Consider the following 23,241-nt stretch of genomic DNA (forward strand, 5'->3'; position numbering starts at 1 on the left):
GCCCCTCTACCATACAGGCCTGATTGGTGGATTGCTGCACAGATGGTTGTTCTTCTGTAAGGTTCTCCTCTCTCCTCAGAAGAACGCTTATTACGGTTATTGATCATCTCCCTGACTAAGGCCCTTCTCCCTGATCACTCAGCTTAGATGGTCGGCCAGCTCTAGGAAGAGTCCTGGTGGTTCCCAACATGGTTCCACTTATGGATGATGGAGGCCACTGTGCTCACTGGAATTTTTAAGAGCAGCAGAAAGTTTTCTGTAACTTTTCCCTTCCTTGTGCCTCGAGACAATTCCTTTGTCTTTATGCTTGGCTTGTGCTTTAACATGTACTGTCAACCCTGGGAACTTATATAGACAGTTGTATGCCTTTTCAAATCATGTCCAATTAACTGAATTTACCACAGGTGAACTCCAATCAAGCTGCAGAATGGTCAGTGGTAACAGAATGTACCTGAGCTCAATTTAGAGCTTCACGACAAAGGCTGTGAATACTTCTGTACATGTAATTTCTAAGGTTTTTCAAAAATTTCAAAAAATCTTTTTTTCATATTGTCATTATGGGGCATTGTGTGTTAAATTGAGGAAATAAATTAATTTAATCCATTTTGGAAAAAGACTAACATAAAAAAAAGTGGAAAAAGTGGAGCACTATGAATACTTGTCAGATACACAGTATGCTTATCATTTATTACATTTATGCAAACATACTGCATAGAAAAACACTTGATAATATGGATCAATCTAAATAAATTAAATATTTCCGATTGGAGCCATTCAATTCATCTGGTGAAGTAAGTTATATTGCAGAACAACAAAACACAATGTCAGATTTTTCCAATATTGTGCAGTGCTAGTGGACAGACCACTTTTGTTATGTGCACATTTACACTCTCACCGCAAATAGAAAGTAATCCATGCACTTATTTATTTGTATTTTTTGCCTGTTCCTCTACATGTACTGTAAATATTAGTGGCAAAGTAATTATAAACTCAAAATCAAACCATTTGAGTAATACAAATTCAGAATTTGCATTTTTAGACAGCAAAACCTAATTTCAAATATTTGACACAAAAGGCTGTGACTGGAAGGCCAGATGGGTCCTTCTACATGGCCAATTTGGCCTCATCCCAAACCCAAAGATTCTCATTGGTCACTGCACAAGAAATCAGTCTCACAAGAAGTCCAGATACATTTTCAATTTTTATTTTGCTTTTTGGACAGTTTATTTCCAGTGTTATCCGTAATCGTTTCCTTTGTCGTTTTTGCATAATTCTTATAAGGCTATTTAAGAGGGCCACTGCTATGGTTTCAGACCAACCTGCATAGCAACTGGAAGACAAAAAGGGGCTGGACACTGACCCAATAGCAAGAATGAGTAACACATGACATTACTTGACATTTCATTGGCACAAAATGGTATTTTTTCCTATTCTTTTCCTATTCTTCCAAATATTGTCATCTTTAATAAACATGGTTTCTGAATATCAAAAACAAAATGAAGAAGAAGCATTTAGTGTACACTTTAGAGACTTTGGGAACCTTAGGACTTCTGCTGCCCGAGTGACTAACTCCCTGGGACTTCCAAAGCTAATGGCAGTTTGAAAATACTTCTGTAGTGAGAGTCCCTCTTGTAGGTCGGAGAGTTGTAAAGGCTGCACGGAACCACTTCCCATAGTCAGGAAACAAGGGATTGGGACAGACACAAGTGAAATGACGGCAACAAAATGGCTACCCTAGGGAACGAGGCAAAAGTACAGCTGGTTACCCATTTCCTATGAATGAATCTGACTTCAACCAGAAGCAACATCTTTCAGAGGTATACAGTATATTTTCCCCAACCCCATTGCAAAGGCAACTATGAGACAGAGCAGCTTAATAAACCCAAAAAAATAACCTTTGTAATGAAATAATGTTCTTTTTTTGTAATGAAGTCATATCAAAAATCACTTAAACCTGGATTGTTACAGACCTGAAGCATAGTCAGGCGTACTTTTGTTTTCCTTTGACTTTTGATTCTCTCTAAAAATGCAAACAGGTTGCCTCATTTCATAGTAATTTAGGCCAATTTGATATAGGCCACTCTCATAAAGAGGAAAGTGTTTACCACCTGTTTTGTTTTAAAAGGGTCACAGAGAACCATCAGGACCCTTATTAGTAGAATTAATTTAAACGGAGGAACTGTGCTGATATATTGGGGTCAGATTAAGTGGTCGGTCCACATCCAAATGGGTCAAAATGAGGGTAATAATAGGGGAGAAAACCAGGAGGTTAGAATAAAACCACTGATGGAGACTCATTTCAAAAACGTTTGGGTCCCCACGGAGATGCTCTCGCAGCAGCAGCCACAGGTGCACCAAAACTGGGGAATTCCTCAGAACTGCTCATATCTGGAGCCTAAAAACAGAAACAGATTAAACACCACTATTAGTTAGAATTCTACTAACATCTCAGGTTAACTTTAAGCAATAGCTATGTTTTCATCCAACTATTTTTATGCGATTTTTAGATATGCGGATTAAACAGTTGATTAAAAACCCCACGATGCACATCCATTTTAAAAAAACACATAAAAAAAATATGCGCATAACCGAATGATAAAATTAAAAATATCATGGGATTTGGTTAAAAGAGATCATGTGATAAATGTGTGTGGAAGTGACCATTTTGTTCTCAGACTCATTGGATGGAAATTCTGCTTAATTTCCATGTCTTTTATGCAGTCGTGTATGTTTTAATCCAAAGATGCTAACTTGATTAAGCCAAACATCACTTTCCTTGACTTTCAGAGACTCTAAAAATTGGAATTTTCATGGCATCTAATGACTGGGGAAAGACGTTTCTGCTGTGCTTCTATATTAATAATATAATGTAAAAATGTTTTTAGCTTAATGTTTATGCTTCAAGCTTGAATGTGGTTTTGCGTGACTATTAGCTATTATAAAACCAATGATTTACCTCAGATTTTTAAAATAACATGTAAGAATTGTTCTTGTTTGTACTCCCTCTCCCATATCTGATTGCTCCATAGTTTTACAAACTTATCATTTGGTTGTTTGTCTATTAATATATTATTCATTTGTTAATGTAAAAATTTACTAAGATAAATTTACATCAGATAATATTCATTATCTGCATTTGACCTAAGTGAGTGCCAGCTGATGAGTTTAAAAGCAATCAAATGGAGCTGAAACACAGTCTAACCATGAAAACAAGAATGAAACATGTTTGGTAGAGGAAAAACACATTTTGATAACATAAAATTTAAAGATGACAAACAAAAGTCCCTGTTTTTCCATGAGTTGGACAAAAAAAATAACCATTGACCATCAATGTCTGGTATAGATCATTTAAAACTCATTGATATCCCAGAAACCCCATGACCCATGGGAAACCCATTTAAAAGTCACTAACCTGCTTTTTAATTTCACAATAAATAATTGACACTCAAAACATTAGTTTACCTTTTCGTTGCCAGTAGCCCAAGGAGCCTCCCGCACAACAAAGCCCTTGGATGGACCACGGGGTTCTTCCATGCTTGAGGCACTGGAACCAGAAGGCTTCATATAGGCCATTTTGGCTTCATTTTCAACGACGTCTGCCATCTATAAAGATAGACATTCGTTTAGCATTTTCTAGGGCTGGGAAATAAGACCGGTTTGAATTTTTTTTGTCAGTTCAGCCAGTAACTATAGTATCTTCTCAGCACATGCTTTTAAATGTAGCAGCCTTTACTACGTGGAGCTATAGTTACCAAACTATAAAATGTTACATTCAAAAAAATCAAAGACAAATTGTGCAATAATGAAATAAAAGATAATGTCAGCTTTTTGTGTAGCTTCTCAAACCACAGCTATGGCTGCTAACATTACATTATCTATATAGAAAAATACAACATAACACGTTTACTCCAAACTCACTTCATAAATACAGTTTAAAGTTTGAATAACTCTTGTATTATGGTTCCGCAACATTGTAATAAACGAAAGCAGTTAAATCTTCCAGGAAATATCATGGCAGTTGCTGAATAAATGGGTTTCTTCTACAGCATACTTGTAATTTCCATGTGAGAGAGCGCTTTGTCCATCTGATAGATATTTACTACTAATTACAAAACCATGGCACTTCCTGACAAGATGTGCATAACTGCAGCATTTGCTTCAATCACTAAAATTATTTTTCATCACCCAACCCTAGCAGTTCCCAAATTAACACATTTGACCAATGTACAGCATAAACTTACATATTCCTCCTCTAGGTTCAGAAGGTGATCAATGGCTTCATCGACATGCTCTGGACGGCCAGTCACAGTCACTAAATTGGGATCCGCAGCTCCAGATTGAGGGAACCGAACATCAACCTGGAAAAGGCAAAACAAAACATACAGAACGTTTTTTTTTTTTTTTTTTTAAGTGTAAAACAAAAAAAGTCCTCAGAATATGTATGAATTTAACCTCATAACCTTAACCAAATAACCTCAAAATACCCAAATATAAATGTATAATACCATGCCATACTCCAGCACGATTTTCTTGTTGAGTTCAGATCAAACCTTGATAAAACTCACCTGTCATTAGCTTCCTAGTTATCAAAAGACATTGATTAGCCTATTCAGATGTGTTTGACTAGGGTTAAACTATGTAGAGAAGTGGATATCTATAATATATGCACTTACAAATAACTTAAAAATATTAGGGTGGAAGGAAATAATTCTTCTTGGTAATGCAAGACCTCTATCATCTCACCTTAAATTCATCCATGATCTTGCGAATTCCCTTGCCACGTGCCCCTATTATGCGAGCATGGACTCTGCTGTCCAGGGTGATGTCCTCAGAAATCATTTCCTCCAGTTCATCCACTATAGCCTGAATAGCATCACGTGCTGCAATAGCATTCTGCTCATAGCCAGTGATGGTAATCTGATCCTATAACACCAATCCAAAAAAAAAAAAAAAAAAAAAAAGCTTATAAAAAAATTTTTGGTTTTCAAATACTCTTTCAATTTTGTGCAAGTTCTAGCCTTTTACCTGGTTCTCATCATTTTTCTCTGGAAACTGAATGTTTACTTCATGATCATGGCGGATGTGGGAGATTATGGCACCCTTCCGTCCAATAATCTTGGGGTGATACTTGGGTTCCACAGTGATGGTCAGCTTGAAGCTCCTGAGAGCCTGCAGGCAGAACACATTTTTATATACACACATTCTTTAAACCATAATAATGGTTTTAAACTTTCATGAATTGACTGAAAATAATTTGAAGAACGTTTCATCTGTAATTAAAATACCAATCTTACCCGATCCTCCTGTTCGGCCTGTAGCTCTTTGACACGCTCAAGAAGACCCTCCTTGGCGCGGTCAAGGTGAGAGGCCAGGCCGGTAATGGAGATAATGTCAGACTGTAACTCATGAGCAGGCACTTGAATATTAACCTGGAGGAAAGCATATTTGCCAGGAATGAAACACCAAGAGAAAGAAATCTCTAAAATCCAATAAAAACATTAAATACGCAGCTTTAGCCTCTCATAAATACAGCAAAATGGATTAAAACTTAGCAGTGAGACACCAACCTCAAACTCATCCATCATCTTGCGGATTCCGCTTCCTTTTTGACCAATGATGTAGCGATGAAGCTCAAAAGGCACTTCTACTGCAATAGTCACAGGAACCAAGGCCTAAATAGACAAAAAAAAGCCACATGAGACAAAACAGCCAACCTCAAAACAGAACTACAGAGGACAATGAAGGCATTCGCACCTTTAGCGCCTCAACAGCAGCTTCACATCTCTCTTTGCGGCCAGAGAGCACAATGACGTCACACTTCTTTGGGGCTGTAGGGTCAACTGGCTCCTTTACCTCTCCATTTGCCTCCCCATTCTCCTGAACTGAAGCATCAGCTGATGGATTAAAAAAAGAAAAAGGCACATCAAAAGTAGGCATTTGGTTCTTTTTGCATGTGCTGCAGAAAAAGACAGTCAAAGAGGGCACTGAATGTGGAGATAAGCCTATGCAGTAAAAAAAAAAGGAAGGGGAACATAATACATATGCCACACTTGTATGCGGTGGGTTAGAGTAAAGGTTCAGGACGCCCTGGAGTACTTTTTAAATCAACAGATTTCTGTGTGTTAAGCATCAGTTAAGACAATAGCACCTGTCAGTTTTAATTGTGGAAAAAACTGGATAATTGTGCCTTTGTCAGCTAACTACATCTTACCGCCCCTATAAACCCAGATCAAAATCGGTGACAGCACGAATCCGCTAGTGGAGTGATGATACATCAGTTTCTTATTAATATTCATAGCAGAGTTTTCTTATCCTATGAGAAGAGCCTGCTTCTTAATTATTCATGAGTGTTTGTGCTTTCAGAAAGCAAGAAAGTCCGTGCATGGCGCTGTTTGTATGTGTTTGTTTCTATGATCCACTGAGTTTGTTGCATGTTTTTCCCCATGATTCTGTCAGGGCCGATACAGCAAAGTTGTTGGTTTGCAGCAAGCATTTTTGTCGAGAGAGCTGTATGAGAATTGGAGAAAATGACAGACTTTGAATGTTAACAAACTTAACTGATAAAAGGCAGACATATCACCTATATCCATGCTGCTGTGTAGACCATATTTAAAATCCTTCAGATTACTGGCAGGGTTAATGGTTAAAATCAACAGGGCAAGAGACCTGGGGCCTCATGTATCAACGCTGCGTACGCACAAAAACTTTGCGTACGCCAGGTTTCACGCTCAAAATCGCTCACGTTTGGATTTACTAACAATGAACTGAACGTGGGAATGTGTGCAGGTTCACGGCAGCTTTCTGGCAGGCGTACGCACATTTTTTGTGCGTGTCTGTTTTATTTCCATTGGCGACTCCTAGAGGCAGTTGTGTTAAATTCTTCTCTACAAAGTGTCTGATCCTTGCAATGGCAGCTGTATGAGACGGGTTCATATAGTAGGTATGTAAGATTTCCATACCATACAGTTGACCAGCTAAACATTAAAGCGCAAACTGCAGCAGTCGCAATGTAATCTGAGCAATCTACCGCACACACATTGCTATAAAGACACTATCTGAAGATGAATTTGCATGCGTGAATCAGAAACATTTCCATTCAATAAATGTGCAAATAAAATATGATGCACAAACTTATTGATGATTCCTACTTGTCTTTCTCTTGATAAATAGTGGGCAAAATCTGATATGTAGCGGGGGAAAAAAGAAGAATTTATCAGACGCTGGATTCGAGCCGAGTTTACGCTCGAATTTGTCTGTACATGATCTCATGCTTCTTATGAGGTGCGCCACTGAGACCGCTTAGGGTATTGCAACATTTTTCAGTTATAAACCACACTATTTCTTTTTTAAATGCACTCAGTGCGATGTTCAGACCCAACTGTGTTAACCGTATCAGCTAAACTCCCACTCTATTTTTTTCTTTTGTTGTTAATTCCGGAGAACAAACTTGCAAATAACACCGCTTTTCTCCGGTCTACCTCCGAAAGCAGCACCTCCATTTCACATTCTGTTCAAAGTTTCTCTTTTTGCTTGATTTTGCCGTTGCTTTTTCGTTGGGTTTTGCCATTAGCACAGTCATTAGCATATTCATACGGGGGAGGAGGCAGGGAGGGGTTTTGTGCTCGTGCATGTTGCGCTCAGTTTCACGTTCATTCAGATGTACAAAAGAATATGCGTGAGATTCGGCGTACGCAGTGTTTCATACATCTGAATTTTTTTCTGCGTACGCACATTTACAGCTTCGTGCGTACGCAATGTTTTAGTAAGATTTCCACGCAAGTCTTCGTACATGAGGCCCCTGCTGCACTGCTATCCACTGTGTCTCCATTCATACCTCGAAATTGAGAAGGCGAGAACTCCTCCTCATTAATAGTGTTTATATAAACACCATTATCTTTATGATAACAATTTGTGGTTATGTGTATATAAAATGATGAATAACAATTGTAGCAGGACATTAAATTACAAAGTTAAAAAGCAAATAAATAAACAGTAAGTAAATATAAAATCATGGGTCTCCTCACAGTTTGTCTCATATTGTGACCCAATTAACAACAGTTGTTCGCTTCCTTCTTTTTTCCCTGCTCTGCCAGCCACACCCACTCCTCCATTTATTCATAGCACTCCATGCTAATCTTGGAGCTTTCTTTGAAAATAATATTTTTGAAAAACTTGAAACGAAAAAGGGGTTTGGTTTCATAGCCATTTAAGTAATTTGAATCTGCAAATCATATTTTTATTTCTTCTAGAATTGATTGCGATTCTCTGTATCTGGGTATAAGCAGTGCTTCAATATTACGACAGTCAGTCGTAAATATGAACATCACATGTGCCTTTACACTGGCTCAAAGTACACTCTAGGACAGATTTTAAAGTGTTTCTGCTTGTATTTAACGCTTTACATAACCTTGCTCCTTTCTACCACTCTGATCGGTTATCCACATATCGTCGAAAAAGAGCTTGTAGGCTTGTTCAGACTAAGGTACATGCTCTGCCAACCAGAAGTTGTTGATTGTTCCTAAGTCAAAATTAAAATCTTGGGCTGATCATGGTTTTGCCATAGCTACATCTAAACTTTGGAACATGCTACCAATCTACATCAGAACTGCACCTATGTTACATATTTTTAAATTAAAGTTAAAAATATTTTCACAACATTTTAAACTCTTTTCACTATGGTGTACGGCTTGATGTTTTTTGTCTGTTCCTGTAGATCATTGTACAGCACATTGGTCAATCAAGTTGTTTTTAATTGTGCTCTATAAATAAACAGATGAGATTCTTCAGTGCAATGAGTACAGACATGAATGCAAGATGACAGCAAAGACACATCTAAAAAAAACTGACTTGTGTAACATTTAACATTTCCTCTGCTCGTCTAGTTGATACAGCATTACTACGTTTTGTTTTAATAGTGCTAACAAACGTAGTATTGAAAAATGACTACCTTTGTAAATTGTAAAAGCAATTGCTGATGCGCCATTTAAGTTTTAGCTTTAAAATCCTGGACTACTATACGAGAGAGTTTAATCAAATGATCAAAAAACATAAAATTTTTCATTATGTGGTCGATTAATTATTGATCGCCACTGTGGCAATTACCTTGCTGCTGTTCTTCTCGGTCTGGAAACTTGATCTGCACATTGTGGTCTTTCGTGATTTGTTGTATGCGAGAGCCCTTGGGTCCCATTATGGAGCGGTGGAACTTCTGAGGGATCACACACTCCATGGTCACTTGAGCATCCTGCAGATTGAGAAAAATAGTCAACACACGCTTCTTACATCAGCACAAAATGTGCAGTTTTCAGAGTTATAACTGCATATTGTTACACATGTATTTACCAAATCCTCGATCATCTCCAGCATGCGTTTCTTTGCAGCCTCCACACAGTCTTTGGCTCCCTTTAGGGTTACCTTGTCGCTCTGTGCAGCAGTTCGAGGAAAACTGACAATAACACCACCGTACTCATCAGCAATGTCCCTCAGGACTTGCCCACGACGTGCCACGAAAAACCGATGATGCTTGGGATCCACAATCATGAAATCCTCTACAATGTTATCCTGATGATAGAAATAGCATTTAAGAATAATTAGACCAAACATATCCCATTTAGAAGATATTCAGATATTCCTTCATCAAAACCACTAACCAAGCTCTTAATAAGTGCCTCCAGCTCCTTTTGTGCTTCTGCGACAGCTTCCTCTGTACCGATGACTGTGATCAGCTCATGATCCTTATCTTCAGCAGTGGGAAAGATGATCCTAGCACCTGTGCTGTCCCGCACCTTCCGGATATTTCCACCTCCTTTTCCAATAAGGAACTTATGGTATTCAGGTTTGGCACGAAGCTCAACAGTGTGGCTTTTCGTTTGCTAGTACCAACGAAATACAAAAAGTCAACGTACAGTTCAAAAACAGATTAAACTTTTTAGTGTACTAACTTTTAGTGAACTTGTTTTAAAAGCAGTTTGAATACTTGTATTAAACACTGAGCCCAGACAACATTCCAAGCATAACATCAGCCTTACCGGCATTAAGCTTCAAGTTCTACAGGAAACCCATCTCTTCAAACATACCTTCTCTTCTGCCAGGGACAGCAGCTGTTTCTTGGCTTTCTCCACCTCCTCCGCTGGGCCTCTGATTGTCACTGCATCGATGCCAGAGCCCTCTGTTGGGAAATGGATGTGCACACCGCCACACTCCTCCATAATGGAACGCACGAAACGCCCTTTGGATCCAATTAGAGAGTTGTGCAGTTTTGAGGGGATGGACACCTCTACCTCTGTAATATTAGCCTGCACAGATAAAAACAGTAAATAAGTTCCTTTCTATCAATATCATATAATTGGATTGTGCTATGTTTTTAAAAAAAAATTCTCATATCTCATCTATTTGACCATACAGTTGTATCTAAAAACATTACAATCAGTAACCCCTTGAACTACTCTTAGCAAACAATACTTATGCATTGGAAATGATTTACCTGTGAACTTAGTGTAATATAAAAAATAAATAACTCTGCTGTTGTCATGTGGGGCTTGTTCTGAGTAACTGGCTTTCTCATACAGTGACAGTGGAATTTTTCATCGTTTACCAAATATCATGGATCAGTTTGATTAATACAATCAAAATTTCTGAGGAGACTATGTGATCCTATTACGAAGAAAAAATGCCACAAGACGGGCCTAATTACACGAGTCGCAAAACAGGGAGTGGCCAGCTCAACCCTCTGACCTCAACCCGACTGAACACTTGTGGGTTGACATTAAGGCTCAATTCAAAATCTACCCCTTACTCCAGGGGTGTCCAAACTCAGTCCTGAAGGGCTGATGTCCTGCATATTTTAGTTCAAACCCCAATTAAATGTGCCTGAACCAGCTAATCATGCCCTTTCTAGGTATACTAGAAACTTCAAGGCAGGCATGTTGAAGGAAGTTGGAGCTAAACTAAGCAGGACTCCCGGCCTCCAGGACAGTGTTTGGACACCCCTGCCTTAGTCGTTCCAATTATCCCCTACATCTACAGCAAAAGATAATTGGGACAAAGAGAAGGGCAAAATATTTCTCATGACCACGCTACAAAAGAAGAGATATAAGAAATTTATCTGCATACACCAGCTACATGGCAGCAAAAACCAAGCAATAAAAGAAAAGGCAAAAGAATCTAATTCATAACATTCGTTATGTAATGGTCATGATCTTCCAGGATAAATACAAACTCAATTTCACTAACTTTAGTTCCTTATGATAACCACTTTCCCATTACTCCTAAAAAACATTTAATATTCTGTTAATGTTACCCGCTGACTTAACAGAATAGGTTCAGTCTGTCAGAAACAACTGGTGGCAGGAAATTAGATTTACACATCACGTCTGGTGTAATGTTATTTTTTGTGGTTACATCCATGAATATGAGCATTGCGTAAATACACAGTAAAGTTTTGTGCTTCTTGATACATGATCTGCCAGCACTAACAGGGCTGCCTGAAGAAACCAGGAGGCTCATACTCTTGAGATGAAAACGAACAGCTTTAATCCAAATAGATCAAAACAACTTAGTGAGCAACTAATTTGGTAAATGTGCTTGTGGCTTCTGAAAATACTCTGGTGACATCCTGTGTGACGTATAAGCTAGTGACGGCATATGATGTGTGCAGGTGTATAGCAGTGGTGTCCCATTTCTCAGGCAAACATTTTCAACCTTACCCCTTCAGACTTGGTTTCAAGTGCAAAGGATAAGGCGTGGGCATAGGGGTATAAAATAGACTTTGGCCTCAAAATGCAGTTTCTGAAGCCAAAACCAAAAATTCATTACTATGGAGGCATTAGTTTGTTCTTCATAGGCTGAAATACTTTCTATTGGGCAAAAGTTAAAATGTTAAGCATTTCAGCTTAAGAGATTTGTACTTTTTAGAGGTTTAAGTCATTTTATTTAACCAGTGTAAAATACACATGAAGAATTCATAAAATCTCCTAATAGTTTAATTTATAATTGAATGTGTAATTTTCCCAATATATTTAAAACATGAAAAGCCCCTTAAAAATTAGATGAAACACATTTAGGGATGGAACGATCTATTATCAGCCACCCTAACCAAGCAAGCAAAAAAATAAAATAAAAAAACAACACATTTAAATTCAAGAAACATTCATGAGTTGAAATACAATGTTAAAACAGCCTCACCAATTCTTTCTGAATGGCCAAGATCCTGTTTTTTGCTGCCTCACAGTTTGCCTTCTTCCCAGTGATGACAATCATTTCAGAGTTGCTGTTTTCCGCAGGCAAATCAATCTTAGTGTTAGTCTCTTCACGGATCTGACAAAGAAATCATAAGAATTAGTAAAAAAGATTTGAGAATGAATGAATGAATTAATCTAAAGAGTAAACACTTACCTTCTTTATATTTGCTCCTCCTTTGCCAATTATGTTTTTGTGGAATTGCTTGAAAATGGGGACTGAAACAGAAAAGCTATTCTCAACCTGGAAAAGAACAGTACAAAGTAGAGCGTTCTTAGAAATGCTTGGTAAAAGTGTAGTTTTCCAATTACACTAAATAGTTTCATCAGTGTACTAATATCCATATAGTCTTAAAATTGTCCTTGGTCTAAATTAAACTATATTTTTCTGCATCTAATCATTGGTATGGACACAAATATAGCTATAGTTGTTTAACAAGCGAGTAAGGTCCCTTGTTTACAAGTAATCGCACTGACAAGGGTTTTCTAGGCATTTTATATGGTAGATGAGCAATAAACAAATAACTCTTAGGCTTTCCAGAATTTCTAACTCATTACATTAGCAGAATACAAGAACACAACATTAGAAATCTGTGCATACCATTTCAGCCACCATTTTCTGCATAAACTTCGAGCATTTTTCCACCTCAGTGCGAGGCCCACGCAGTTGTACAATGTCACTTTTCTGCGCCGGGTCAGGGAAGTTGATGATGACCTAAACAGCAAGAGGAAACAAGTGTCATTTCTTTATTGCATTGAAAAAGCACTTTTCACAGTTATATAAATAAATTACCAGAAATATTTTACAGTAAATAAACCGTTGTTTGCACATGCAACAAAGTTCTGCTTTTTGTTATTCACAAATAATTTCACACGTTAATGCCAAAATACTGCAAACTGTGTGGCTATTTTGATTTTTCAACCTAGGGTGCATTTCCCAAACAACATAACTCGCATCTGAACTATCATTGTACAATGCATTATTTGGAAAAATGAACAATGTAGTGACTAGTGTTTCCCAAAACTGTAGTTGCCATCACAGATTCATTGTTTGAACCATGTTAGTTATAAATGTAAAACGTCCATAATGACACTAAACAGGGTGGAGTAACAACAACTTTAGAGAAAAATCAAATTTTTTGCGCAAATTATTGTTTTATATGCACTCGCATTTTAAAAAAATCCAATATTAGTTTTGGTAAAAATATGCACTCGTTTTCCATATTAATTGAAATATATGTAAACAGCACATAGGACCTACATAAATGTTGTCTTTACAAATATAATTGAGAATATTCTATATAAAAAGCACTTGGCTTACAGTACAGATACATTCCTACTATTCACACACACATATATATATATATATACAGATATATACATATACATATATAGATACATATACAGTTTGAGATAGTAGGTCACCTATAGCTTTTGTCATAAGCCACGGCGGTGTTAAAAATGGCTTAAATGGTTTTTAAAGTGAACTATGAAGGGAACAATTGTCAAAATAAAGATTGCTAAAACTGAACTAAATACTTTGAAAGCAAATTACACCCAAGAGAGATCACTTTAAGGTGTTCTTTTTAACCATTCCAGGTATAAATGTTTGAATGTTCCAAATTAAATTGAGCATCCCGGGGATAATGGGGAACAGAACACAACCAGGAACTATGCTTCTAACTACAGCACTAGAGGTGTAGTTGTAAGCATACAAAATTGTAAATGCTCGTTGGAAGGACTGATTTGATTGACTCCAAAAATCAATGGACTATGCAACAACGGAACTTGTGACCTTGGTTAGCTAACGATTTCAGAAACGCAGCCCTGGATGAGACACCTTTTGGTTCTTACAACAGCTCAATCTAGAAAATTGCCAGATATGACCAATTGATCCTACTTTCCTATTCACACATGAAATCTTATTAACCAGTGACGAACATGTGTAAAGGGTTACATAAGTCAACTTAAGAAATTATACCAAGCATCTTAACACATTTACCTCTGGGAACTTATCCCGAATTTCCTTGATTTTCTCCCCTTTCTGTCCTATGATGGCTCGATGAAAACGCTGTTCAATGATCATGTCCTTTGTACGCTCGTTCTCCTGTTGAAATCATGACATTCTTAGAGACGTTCAGTCAAGAGTTGCCAGGCAACTCCTGCACACCCAAAGGACTTCACACTCAGAGGCTGAAGTGCCTACGGATGTTTTTCTCCTCTACTGACATGCACCTGACTCCACTTTAAGAATTACACAAACATGTTCACTGCGTACAGAAGCCAAGTAAATTGTCTAAGACAAAACACAAACATTACATGCACATCAAGTGCTAAACTCCATCCAAAAGAACATTGTGAAGACAGAATGTTAAACAGAGCCTTCTTTATTCAATTTCAAATATGTCAGACTTGCCATGCGTGACGCAAGCTCCAGCAGCTCCTTCTTGGCCTCCTGCACACCCTGGGGGTCTCCCTCAATACGGATCAGGTTACTCTTCTCGTTGTCAGGTGGAATGCGGACTGACACTTTGTGCAGTTCCTTTATGCGGTTAACTTGATGAGGTAAAGAAAAAAAAACATAATCGACTTAAAGGTTTACAAAACATCTGCTATAAACATCAAAAATTGCTTTATACTAACTGTTTGCACCGCCTTTCCCGATCAAGTGTCTGTGGAACTTTGGGTCTACACTAATCTCTGTGTAGTCCATTCTGCTAACCTAAATAAAAATACAAAAATAAATTATTTGTTTAGGATGCAATGAGGTCAATACAAGTCTAAATATAACAAGGCAAGTGAAGGCCTGCATTTGTCATCCAAAAGGGAGGTTAAAAGTCCTACCAAATCCGTAACAATGACTTCAATTTGGCCCTGTACAATCTGTACATCTTTGGTGGGACCCTCCAGCGTGATCTTGTCCTCTCCCTCGGTGAACTCAATGTGCACCTGTGAACAAATACATAGAAATTGATTAAAGGCCTCATTTTAATGGATTAGATTACCTAAATATTTACCATTTTCTCTTATATTTACAAAAGTTAATTTAACCAATTTCCTAATGTTTAAGACTTTGTAAATGTAATTCATACGAATCATTATTTAAATAAAAAATAACAGGTTCAACATACTAAATTTAGTTTCAGGCCAAGCAAGCATGATTTAAGCGTTCTTTAAAGTATTTAATGTAGCTTTAGGTGATTTTACATGCACTGCATTATTTTCGCTGAAACTATTCACATGTCACAACAACCTGTACTGCCTGACGCAATTACTGACCTTTATACGGTCACATTGACATGCACTTCATTTTCAACAAACGTTTGTGACCAAAGTCTCATCTACGCATACAAGACAATGGAGAAACCAAGCACTCCAACATGATTAATGGAAAGTTGACTCGCCTTGGGCATTTGCTGTGTGATCTTAGCCAGATTCTGTCCTTTCTTGCCAATGATGAAACGATGAAGCCAAGAGGGAGCAGAGACTGAGGACACAGTGTAGCTGTTGGCCTGTACAGAGAAAGTAAGGGTCAAAGGTTAGTCAAACTGATGAAGTTTCTGCAATAATGCCATCAATGCATTTCCTAAATTAAAAAAAAAAGCAGCACAAGAGTGCTTGAAAGAAAAATTGCTTGAGGGAAAGAATTCCAGTATTGAAACATGAAGGGGGGAGGAAAACAGGCTTGTTTACCTTGGCATACACTTCAGTGAGTGCCTGGCCCAGCCGGGCTGGCTCCCCACGCAGGATTACTGTCTCTGAGCTGCTGTCGAGGGGTGGGATCTCGACCGAGACGCCGGTCCTCTCCAGGATCTCCTGCAGGGTGTTACCCTTAGGCCCAATCACGTACTTATGCTGAGATTTCTTCACCTCCACTGCAATAGTGGTTGCATTCTTTTTCTAAAAAAAAAAAAAAAAAAAAAAAAAAAGACGAAAAAAAAAAAGATAAATTTTAAACATTCTCCATTAACTTTTAGGTCTATCAAAGATTATTCAGTTCAGTGAATTTCAGAAGAAAAATGTGCATTTGTAGAAGCCAATGAAAGTCCATTGATTATTCTGTCTTAGCGCACCTTCTCCTCATAAAGCTTCTTGATCTTGACCATGGCCAGGGCCACCTGCTCTTTCTCCCCAGTGATGACAATTTCAGTTTTATTCACACTGGGTGGAGGAACATTAATGCGGGCACCGGTCTCCTGCATCAAATCCCCCACCAGCTTGCCATGAGCTCCAGTGATGAAGGGGTGGAACACCTTATCAATGTTCATCCTTTCCACAGCACGTTTATCCTGCAATTAATTATTGAAACCATCATTTTTCAAGGCTGAGTGTTGCGGAACTATGATTAGCAAAGAAAAGTGGAGATTAGAATAAACTAGAACAAAGTTCAAGACCTGCTCAGCAGAGATGAGCAGGATCTCATGCTTGGCCTTCTCTAAGCCTTCCTTGGTTCCAGAGATCTTGATCTGGTTACTGGGGTCGTCGGGTCTAGGGATCTGGATCTTGGTGGCAGTCTTTAGCTCGAGCTCCTGCAGCTTCTCCCCACTCTTGCCAATGACAAAGCGATGATGTTCTTTGGGGATGGCCACAGTAGCTGAAGCCTATGAAAGAGAAATTAATGTTATTAATTTTACAATATAAAGATGTTATATTTAGGGATTTGAAATATAACGACATAAAGATTTTTCCATTATTGGCAAGAAAGGACAATGTATAAACTACATAGTCTACCATTTTGATATTGTGGTCCATCATTTATTTTGTGCAGTCACAGAATAAAGTGTCAGGGTTCTGCCACTCTGGGTTTGTGAATTCTTGTTTTGGTGGTGGAATCCGGACACTAGCCCCGTTTTGTCCCGTTTCTGTCATTGTGTATGTCTGTGTGAGCGCGCACCGTCGTGGGTGTGCGCAGAGCGTGCGGGCTCCTGCTTGATGCGGCCGCGCGGGCTCTGCGTGCCTCGGACACGGGCACTCTTGTACTCGTGTTTGTGTTTTCGTCTGTCTGCAGCATGGCGTTTCATTTATCATGGGATAAAACATGCACGCTGTGTGTGTGAGCGCACGGTGAGTGTTTTCATTCATCGTGTGCTCGTGTCTTGCGTCTGTTGTCAAAGCACGTGGCTCTGTGTTTACATGGTGGTCACGTGCTTTAATTGTGTGCTTCAGTGTTGTCATGAACATGCGGTTAATGAGTTCTCTGTTTTATGTGAGCGCATGTCTTGTCTCTGTCATGCGCTCTCCCGTCTATTGTCTAGTCCCACCCCACTTGTTAACCCATTATTAGTTATGTTCACCTGTTGTGTGTTAATTTGCTCCTGCTTAAAATATCCTCATGTCTTCTGTTCTGTGCCAGTTTGTCGTCTACACTCGCCCTGTGTTCCTGCTCCAGTCTTGTCAGCCAAGTTTGTTTGTGTGTTTTGTTAATGTTTTCCCCCTCGGGGTAGTTTAGTTTTGCCTTTTATTTCTATTTTATTATTAATAAACACCCATTATTTGCTGCACCTGAGTCCTCGCTCCTTTTTACCCTCACCGTACCGTGACAAATTTAGATAAACGAATAACAGCATCGTGAAAAGGTTGCCATTTTGAAAACATAATGCTTACATAATGGCTTTTATTTGGCAATCTTTTTAACTTTGTCATGGAATTACTCATTTAAGAAAAGTTTTTAAAAAATGAGAAATATGACCACATAAAAATTTGTAAATTACTGAGTATACACTTTAAAATGTAAAAAAAGACGTCTTACATGTGGTCAGTATATAAAAACTACTGATTGACTGAATTTACAGAGATGGAACTTTATCGTGAAATACATCCTTATAATGAGATAACCTATATCTTAATACAAGATGTCATACCGCCCAACCCTAGTTATGCAACCATCGTACTATACATGCATATAAATCTTAGCACACAATGGAAATTTTGCACATTACCTGAGTCTGCAGTCGCGACACAATCTCTTTGCGGGCTTTCATGACGGCGTCATATTTCCCAGAGACCATTATGGAGAGGCCTTGATCCTTGGCCATGGAGAGTTCCAGGTGGGCTCCAGTCTTGTGCATGATGTCAAGACAAACTTTTGCCTGATCTCCTTCTCCAAACTGGTTCATGTCCTTGTACTTGCGCTCTTCCAGAGGCACATGGAAAACCTGTATTTATCAAAGTAGAAAATGGTCAATCAGCAATGTTTAATCTAATGTAGGACAGTGACACAAGTAGCTTGATCATCAAACCTGGGTGATGATTGAGGACTTCAGAGGTTTAATCTTAGTCGTCCAGGCATTTTCAGTTTCCTGCACCCCCTCTGGCAAAGGCTTTTCAGGCAGAGGAGGAAAGGCATCCTTGTAGGTGGGAAGGCTGTCATCATCTTCCACACTGCTAGGGTCTCCTCCTGCAGCAGCTAATGAAGAGATATTCGTCATTTATTTTGCCAGATAATTGTTACTTCCAAATCTAAACAGTCACAACCACCACTCACCTTTGACCTGCTCTGGCAGTAAGCCACTGCGATGCTCGTTAAAGCTTTCTTGCGTAAGTACCGCGACTGAGCTCATGGTCGAAATCCCACGTTTACACGGAGTCCGAGTGTGCCACTATGAGAGAAGGAGCACAGGTGACTACTACACAACAGTATTCAGGAACAACGTTCGGCATATTTGTAAAGTTACAACCATAAAAAAAAATACACCATAACAAGTTAAGACACAAAGCCTTATCAACATCGGTGGAGTGTAAACTTTCATGATAACAGATTAAAGTCTGAATTATTCAAGTATTCAACCTATTTTCTACACCTGTTCTTAATCTTATCGTGAATTATTCATCCCTGTAGTTTTTTTATTAACTCAGTGTTTAATGAAATGCTATAATTTGATTTTTTACTAAAATTACTTGCATCTTCTCACTTGTGAACTATGCCAGAAAAAAAGGTCTAATAATGTGCGTCAAACATGATTAATTCAACTTTGGTATTATGAATAGTTGTATTCTGATGTCATCATTTTACTGGGAATTAACAACCAGGACATTTTTTTAAATCTGTTGAAGCCCACAATTCAAAGTCTAAATAAAATTTTTGCATTTTAACCAATAGTAGACCTACACATATGCCTAATATTATTATTGTTTTTACCATATTTTGGGAATAATAATAATAGCTAACTCATACTAAACTTTATTTTACTTCTACAGAATCATGAGAAAATCGTGATCTTGATTTTAATGCAAAAAAAAAAAACAAAACAAAAAAACGTTAATCTAATTTTTGCCAGAATCGTGTAGCTCTAAGGGTATCCTTTTTACAGCCATTTCAGCCACCGGCCTAGAATGAATGAATATTACAGCACTTTTACAGATAAAAATGATCAGTGATGTTGACATTGTAGGCATCTGCTTGTGAATTTTTGAAAAAAGTAAAAAATGTCTTACAAGCTGCCTCAATCGGTTATTTATATTTCATTGCACTACCAAAGCTATGCATGCACTGTATTTCAGATAACTTGACAATTATTCAACAAAACATTTAGTTTGTTTAAACCAATATAAAGTGAATACTATCTGTAGGAGCACCAAGTGCCGTTTAAGAACTGATCCATTTTGCGGAAGGTCAAAGTTGTCCGTCTGTTACCTTGGCCAAGGCCTAATTCTAAGCCATGGAGTTAGATGAACGAGCTTCTAAAGCTAAGAGGATTTCCCCACTAACCCTCATTTGCTTCACCCTTGTGCAGTATGTAGAGTGTCTAAAAGAATAATTTTCTACTTCACGAAATAAAGTTCCACAAAGCACACCAGCATTTAATTGAAAACATGCATGCCACACCTCAAGTGAAATATCTAGTTGGCAGACTGCTGGTCTACTCCCTACACAGAACTACGAGAAAACTAAGACAAAAAAATAAAAGCTGAGGCTACTGTTACAGCCATGCAGCCTTGAGTTCTGAAAGACCATTTATTTGCTGTATAAATTCCAATGTCAGACACACATGGCTCTCAAAGAGTAATACGTAGGATGGGAAAATGGTGTGCAGAACAGAGCAATACGAAAGACTGTCATCGATAGATGGACCCTTGAGATAATTGGCTAATCATTTTGGTATTAAGTTATACAACATTCCTTCCAGTTCGCTCTGACAAACTGCCCCAAATCAAACTCCAAACCTCTCTGCACAGTAAAAAGGCTGTTTTAATGTGCCTTTCTGCACACCCCTCCCAGGGCCTCTTCCTCTACAACCCTCCTAAAGACTCGAACCCAGAGGCTAAACAATCTAGACGCATACATACAGCTTCTCAAAGCAGATCAAAAGCACTCCACTGGAGGTCGTTCATGACAAACCCAACAGAAAAAATCTTTCAGATGCTCAAATGACTAGTTTTATATAACACATTAAATCATATGATCACTCATAAGATGTGAATTGAACATAATGACCAAGGCGAACAACTTGTGACCCATGGCTACAAACACAAGACAAACAAGGATCTTGTGGTTCTAAGCAAACATTGGGCCTTGTCAGCAAATTAATCTAGAAGAAACAAAGGCGGTGGTCAATCTTACCAGCTAAATGGTCAGTTACCAGATAATCCGTCCTGTAAAGCTGCCCGTTCGTGTCAGCCTGCCAGCTTTTGCCTAAAAACAAAACAGTAAATAAGAGAAGAAAAACACACTGTCACAGATGATGCAAAACCACTTTAGTTTGACAGAGTTACGTGGCAAGAGTTGCTTGAATGTCCTATGACAGTGCGTGATTTATTTAAATACACGCAAATGGCAATTAACTCACGTTGGAAATAGGAACTAACGTCAAATACCAATTTAGCCAGTTAACGTTACATGGTTAACCTTATCAAATATTAAATCACAAACGTCCTTAAAAAGATCTAACGTATACAGTAGACGATAAATCTGTATAAATGCTTTAAAATAGGCACAATTAAACAAATACTCATGTCTTTAAGTGTTGAAATGGCCCTCCTGCGTTTTGCTAACGTGGCCATTCCGGTGTATGTCACATTTAAATATGGCGGATTAACATTTTCTCTCGGAATAACACACACATGGAACCCGGGAATAAAGTCAGCATATAGTAGATCAAATAAATGATTTGCGATTAAGAATAAAAACGAGTCTGGTACGTAAAATAATCTGTATACATGCGCGCTACGTCAACTCATGACACGCCATGCTAACGGCTAACGGGCTAGGAAAGACGGGTTTCTCTGTTAACACTTAAAGGCACAAGAATTCGAATTCAAAACATATTAAACACGTGATAGGTTATCAAGGGTGCAGTTAATCGAATTAACAATGTGTGCGATAAAAACATACGTCAGTTTTCTGGTTTTGCGGAGATGAAAAACTTGTCCTGGCTAGACACCAACTCCAATAAACTTTGAGCTGCGCGTGCGCGATAGTGACACGTACACCAGCTAGCGCGAGCGCTAACACACTCTGGATTAGGTAAAACTTTACTCTTATTTATCCTTTATCAACAAAACGTTTCGAGAATGACAACGCCCGAGAAGTGTACACTAAAAGCAGGTTCTTTTCTGATGGCCAAATGTGAATGTTTACAAAAGATCAGCATCAGAGACTGTCCACACCAAGTCCACGTAGGCATTAGACTAGAGCAAAGGGTGAAACAGTGAGGAGAAATTGACATGGAGGCGAGCCAGACCACATTTTTCACGACAGATCATTCAGGTCGACGTGCGTAAATCAGAAGTCAAGAATAGAGACTTGCAAACATATAATGCAGGCTGATTTGCGAAATGAAGCGTGACTTACTTGTGTTTGTGTTCCCGTCTGCCCTGTATGGTGCAGAAGCTTGTAGTGAAACTCCACTGGCGAAAGGGAGGAGCAGCAGCCTTTGAGATATATAGCTCAAGCCTCCTCCAATCACATTCCCTCACGTCATATTCCCAGTACAGATCATGCATTGCTCTCAGGATCAGAAATGTAGTGGTTGGGATTTTGATTCATTGTTTCTACAGGTTACATCAGCAGTAGGTAGCGATAAGTTAGTGTATTATGAATCAGTCAGTAATTCATTCGTCAAAAAAAATAGATTTTTTTGTCAAGACAACCCATACTGACCTTTAATAAAATAAAAAAAATCACATGTACTACGTTACAACACATTGTAGGGTAAATGAAACAAACTAGTGGGGGGTTGACTTTTCGCCCATTTTACTCTAATCTTTTGAATCTGTTCACCAAAGATTCAGATTCTGCATGTTACATCATCAGCTGTATATGGTTAATAAAGATTGTATTTTGTGTGTTATGAATCAGCCAATGGTTCAGGTTAGTTCATCAAAAATGAAAATTAGCTCATGAATTACGACATACTCTAGGTACAGTTTTCTTAAATGCTTTTAGTTATGTCGTTTTTTATTATATTTAGTCATTTTGTATGCAGTGACACGCAGTTAAATGTTTTGCTGAACAGATCCACTACTTCTGACACTCGTAAATGTTCTTGAAAGTCATCATGCTGCAGCTAGGTATTAGGAGGTTTGCTGAAGGTGCAGCTGACGTGCAGTGAGGTGTTTGCGTCTCTAGGAAACAATTCAGGGTCATTGAAAATAAAAAATATTAATAAATAACGTTGCATCTTCAGTTTCAGCCACTGATGCACTTTGCACTCACACTACAAGTGTACCACACCAAAGCCCATCCGAACCACGCTGTGGCACACCTCTCCAACAGCGCCTGGGCCTGATTTGGAGCGCTCACACTTGTCAAACGAACCTGGAAAAGCACTTGTGCACAGTTTGGATAGCATAGTGTGAGTAGTCACCCTCTATAGGTATCTCTGTGTATATGACTTTTCTTCTTTCAGTCAAATAAAATCATACCCTTTTTCTACCAAGTCAATTTGAAGGCTCATTTGGAGCTAGAGCCTATAGGAACATTATTTAAATCCAATTCACCTTTATTTATATAGTGCTTTTACAATGTAGATTGTGTCAAAGCAGCTTCACATATGAGATCATAGTA

General features: G+C 38.4%; 1 protein-coding gene across 3 annotated transcripts; it reads right to left on the bottom strand.

Moving 5' to 3' along the window:
* Positions 1-1,182: 1,182 nt before the first annotated feature.
* On the bottom strand, positions 1,183-22,087 carry hdlbpa (high density lipoprotein binding protein a). 3 transcript variants are annotated; one of them, XR_015492900.1, is made up of 28 exons: positions 22,027-22,087; positions 20,797-20,868; positions 18,721-18,835; positions 18,476-18,642; positions 18,176-18,391; positions 16,631-16,837; positions 16,310-16,525; positions 15,930-16,136; positions 15,641-15,748; positions 15,081-15,185; positions 14,880-14,958; positions 14,653-14,792; positions 14,239-14,343; positions 12,838-12,951; positions 12,394-12,480; positions 12,184-12,315; positions 10,077-10,295; positions 9,651-9,872; positions 9,343-9,561; positions 7,797-9,244; positions 5,755-6,666; positions 5,568-5,672; positions 5,295-5,429; positions 5,026-5,169; positions 4,744-4,923; positions 4,242-4,358; positions 3,463-3,603; positions 1,183-2,395 (listed from the first exon to the last, which is right to left on the bottom strand). XR_015492900.1 is itself a non-coding variant. In NM_201474.2 (28 exons), the coding sequence occupies exons 3-28, from the start codon at positions 18,794-18,796 to the stop codon at positions 2,300-2,302; spliced, it is 3,819 nt and encodes a 1,272-aa protein (NP_958882.2). In that variant the 5' UTR covers positions 18,797-18,835; positions 20,797-20,868; positions 22,027-22,087; the 3' UTR covers positions 1,183-2,299. The 3 variants fall into 3 exon arrangements, 2 of the variants coding, with proteins under 2 accessions (NP_958882.2, XP_087112309.1); NM_201474.2 differs by having other exon boundaries at positions 5,755-5,894; positions 9,103-9,244; XM_087256183.1 differs by having other exon boundaries at positions 5,755-5,894; positions 9,103-9,244; positions 21,568-22,087.
* Between the last annotated feature and the right edge of the window lie 1,154 nt (positions 22,088-23,241).

This window comes from Danio rerio, chromosome 6, assembly GCF_052040795.2.
Source record: "Danio rerio strain M-AB ecotype USA chromosome 6, GRCz13ab, whole genome shotgun sequence".
Classification (NCBI taxonomy): Eukaryota; Metazoa; Chordata; class Actinopteri; order Cypriniformes; family Danionidae; genus Danio; species Danio rerio.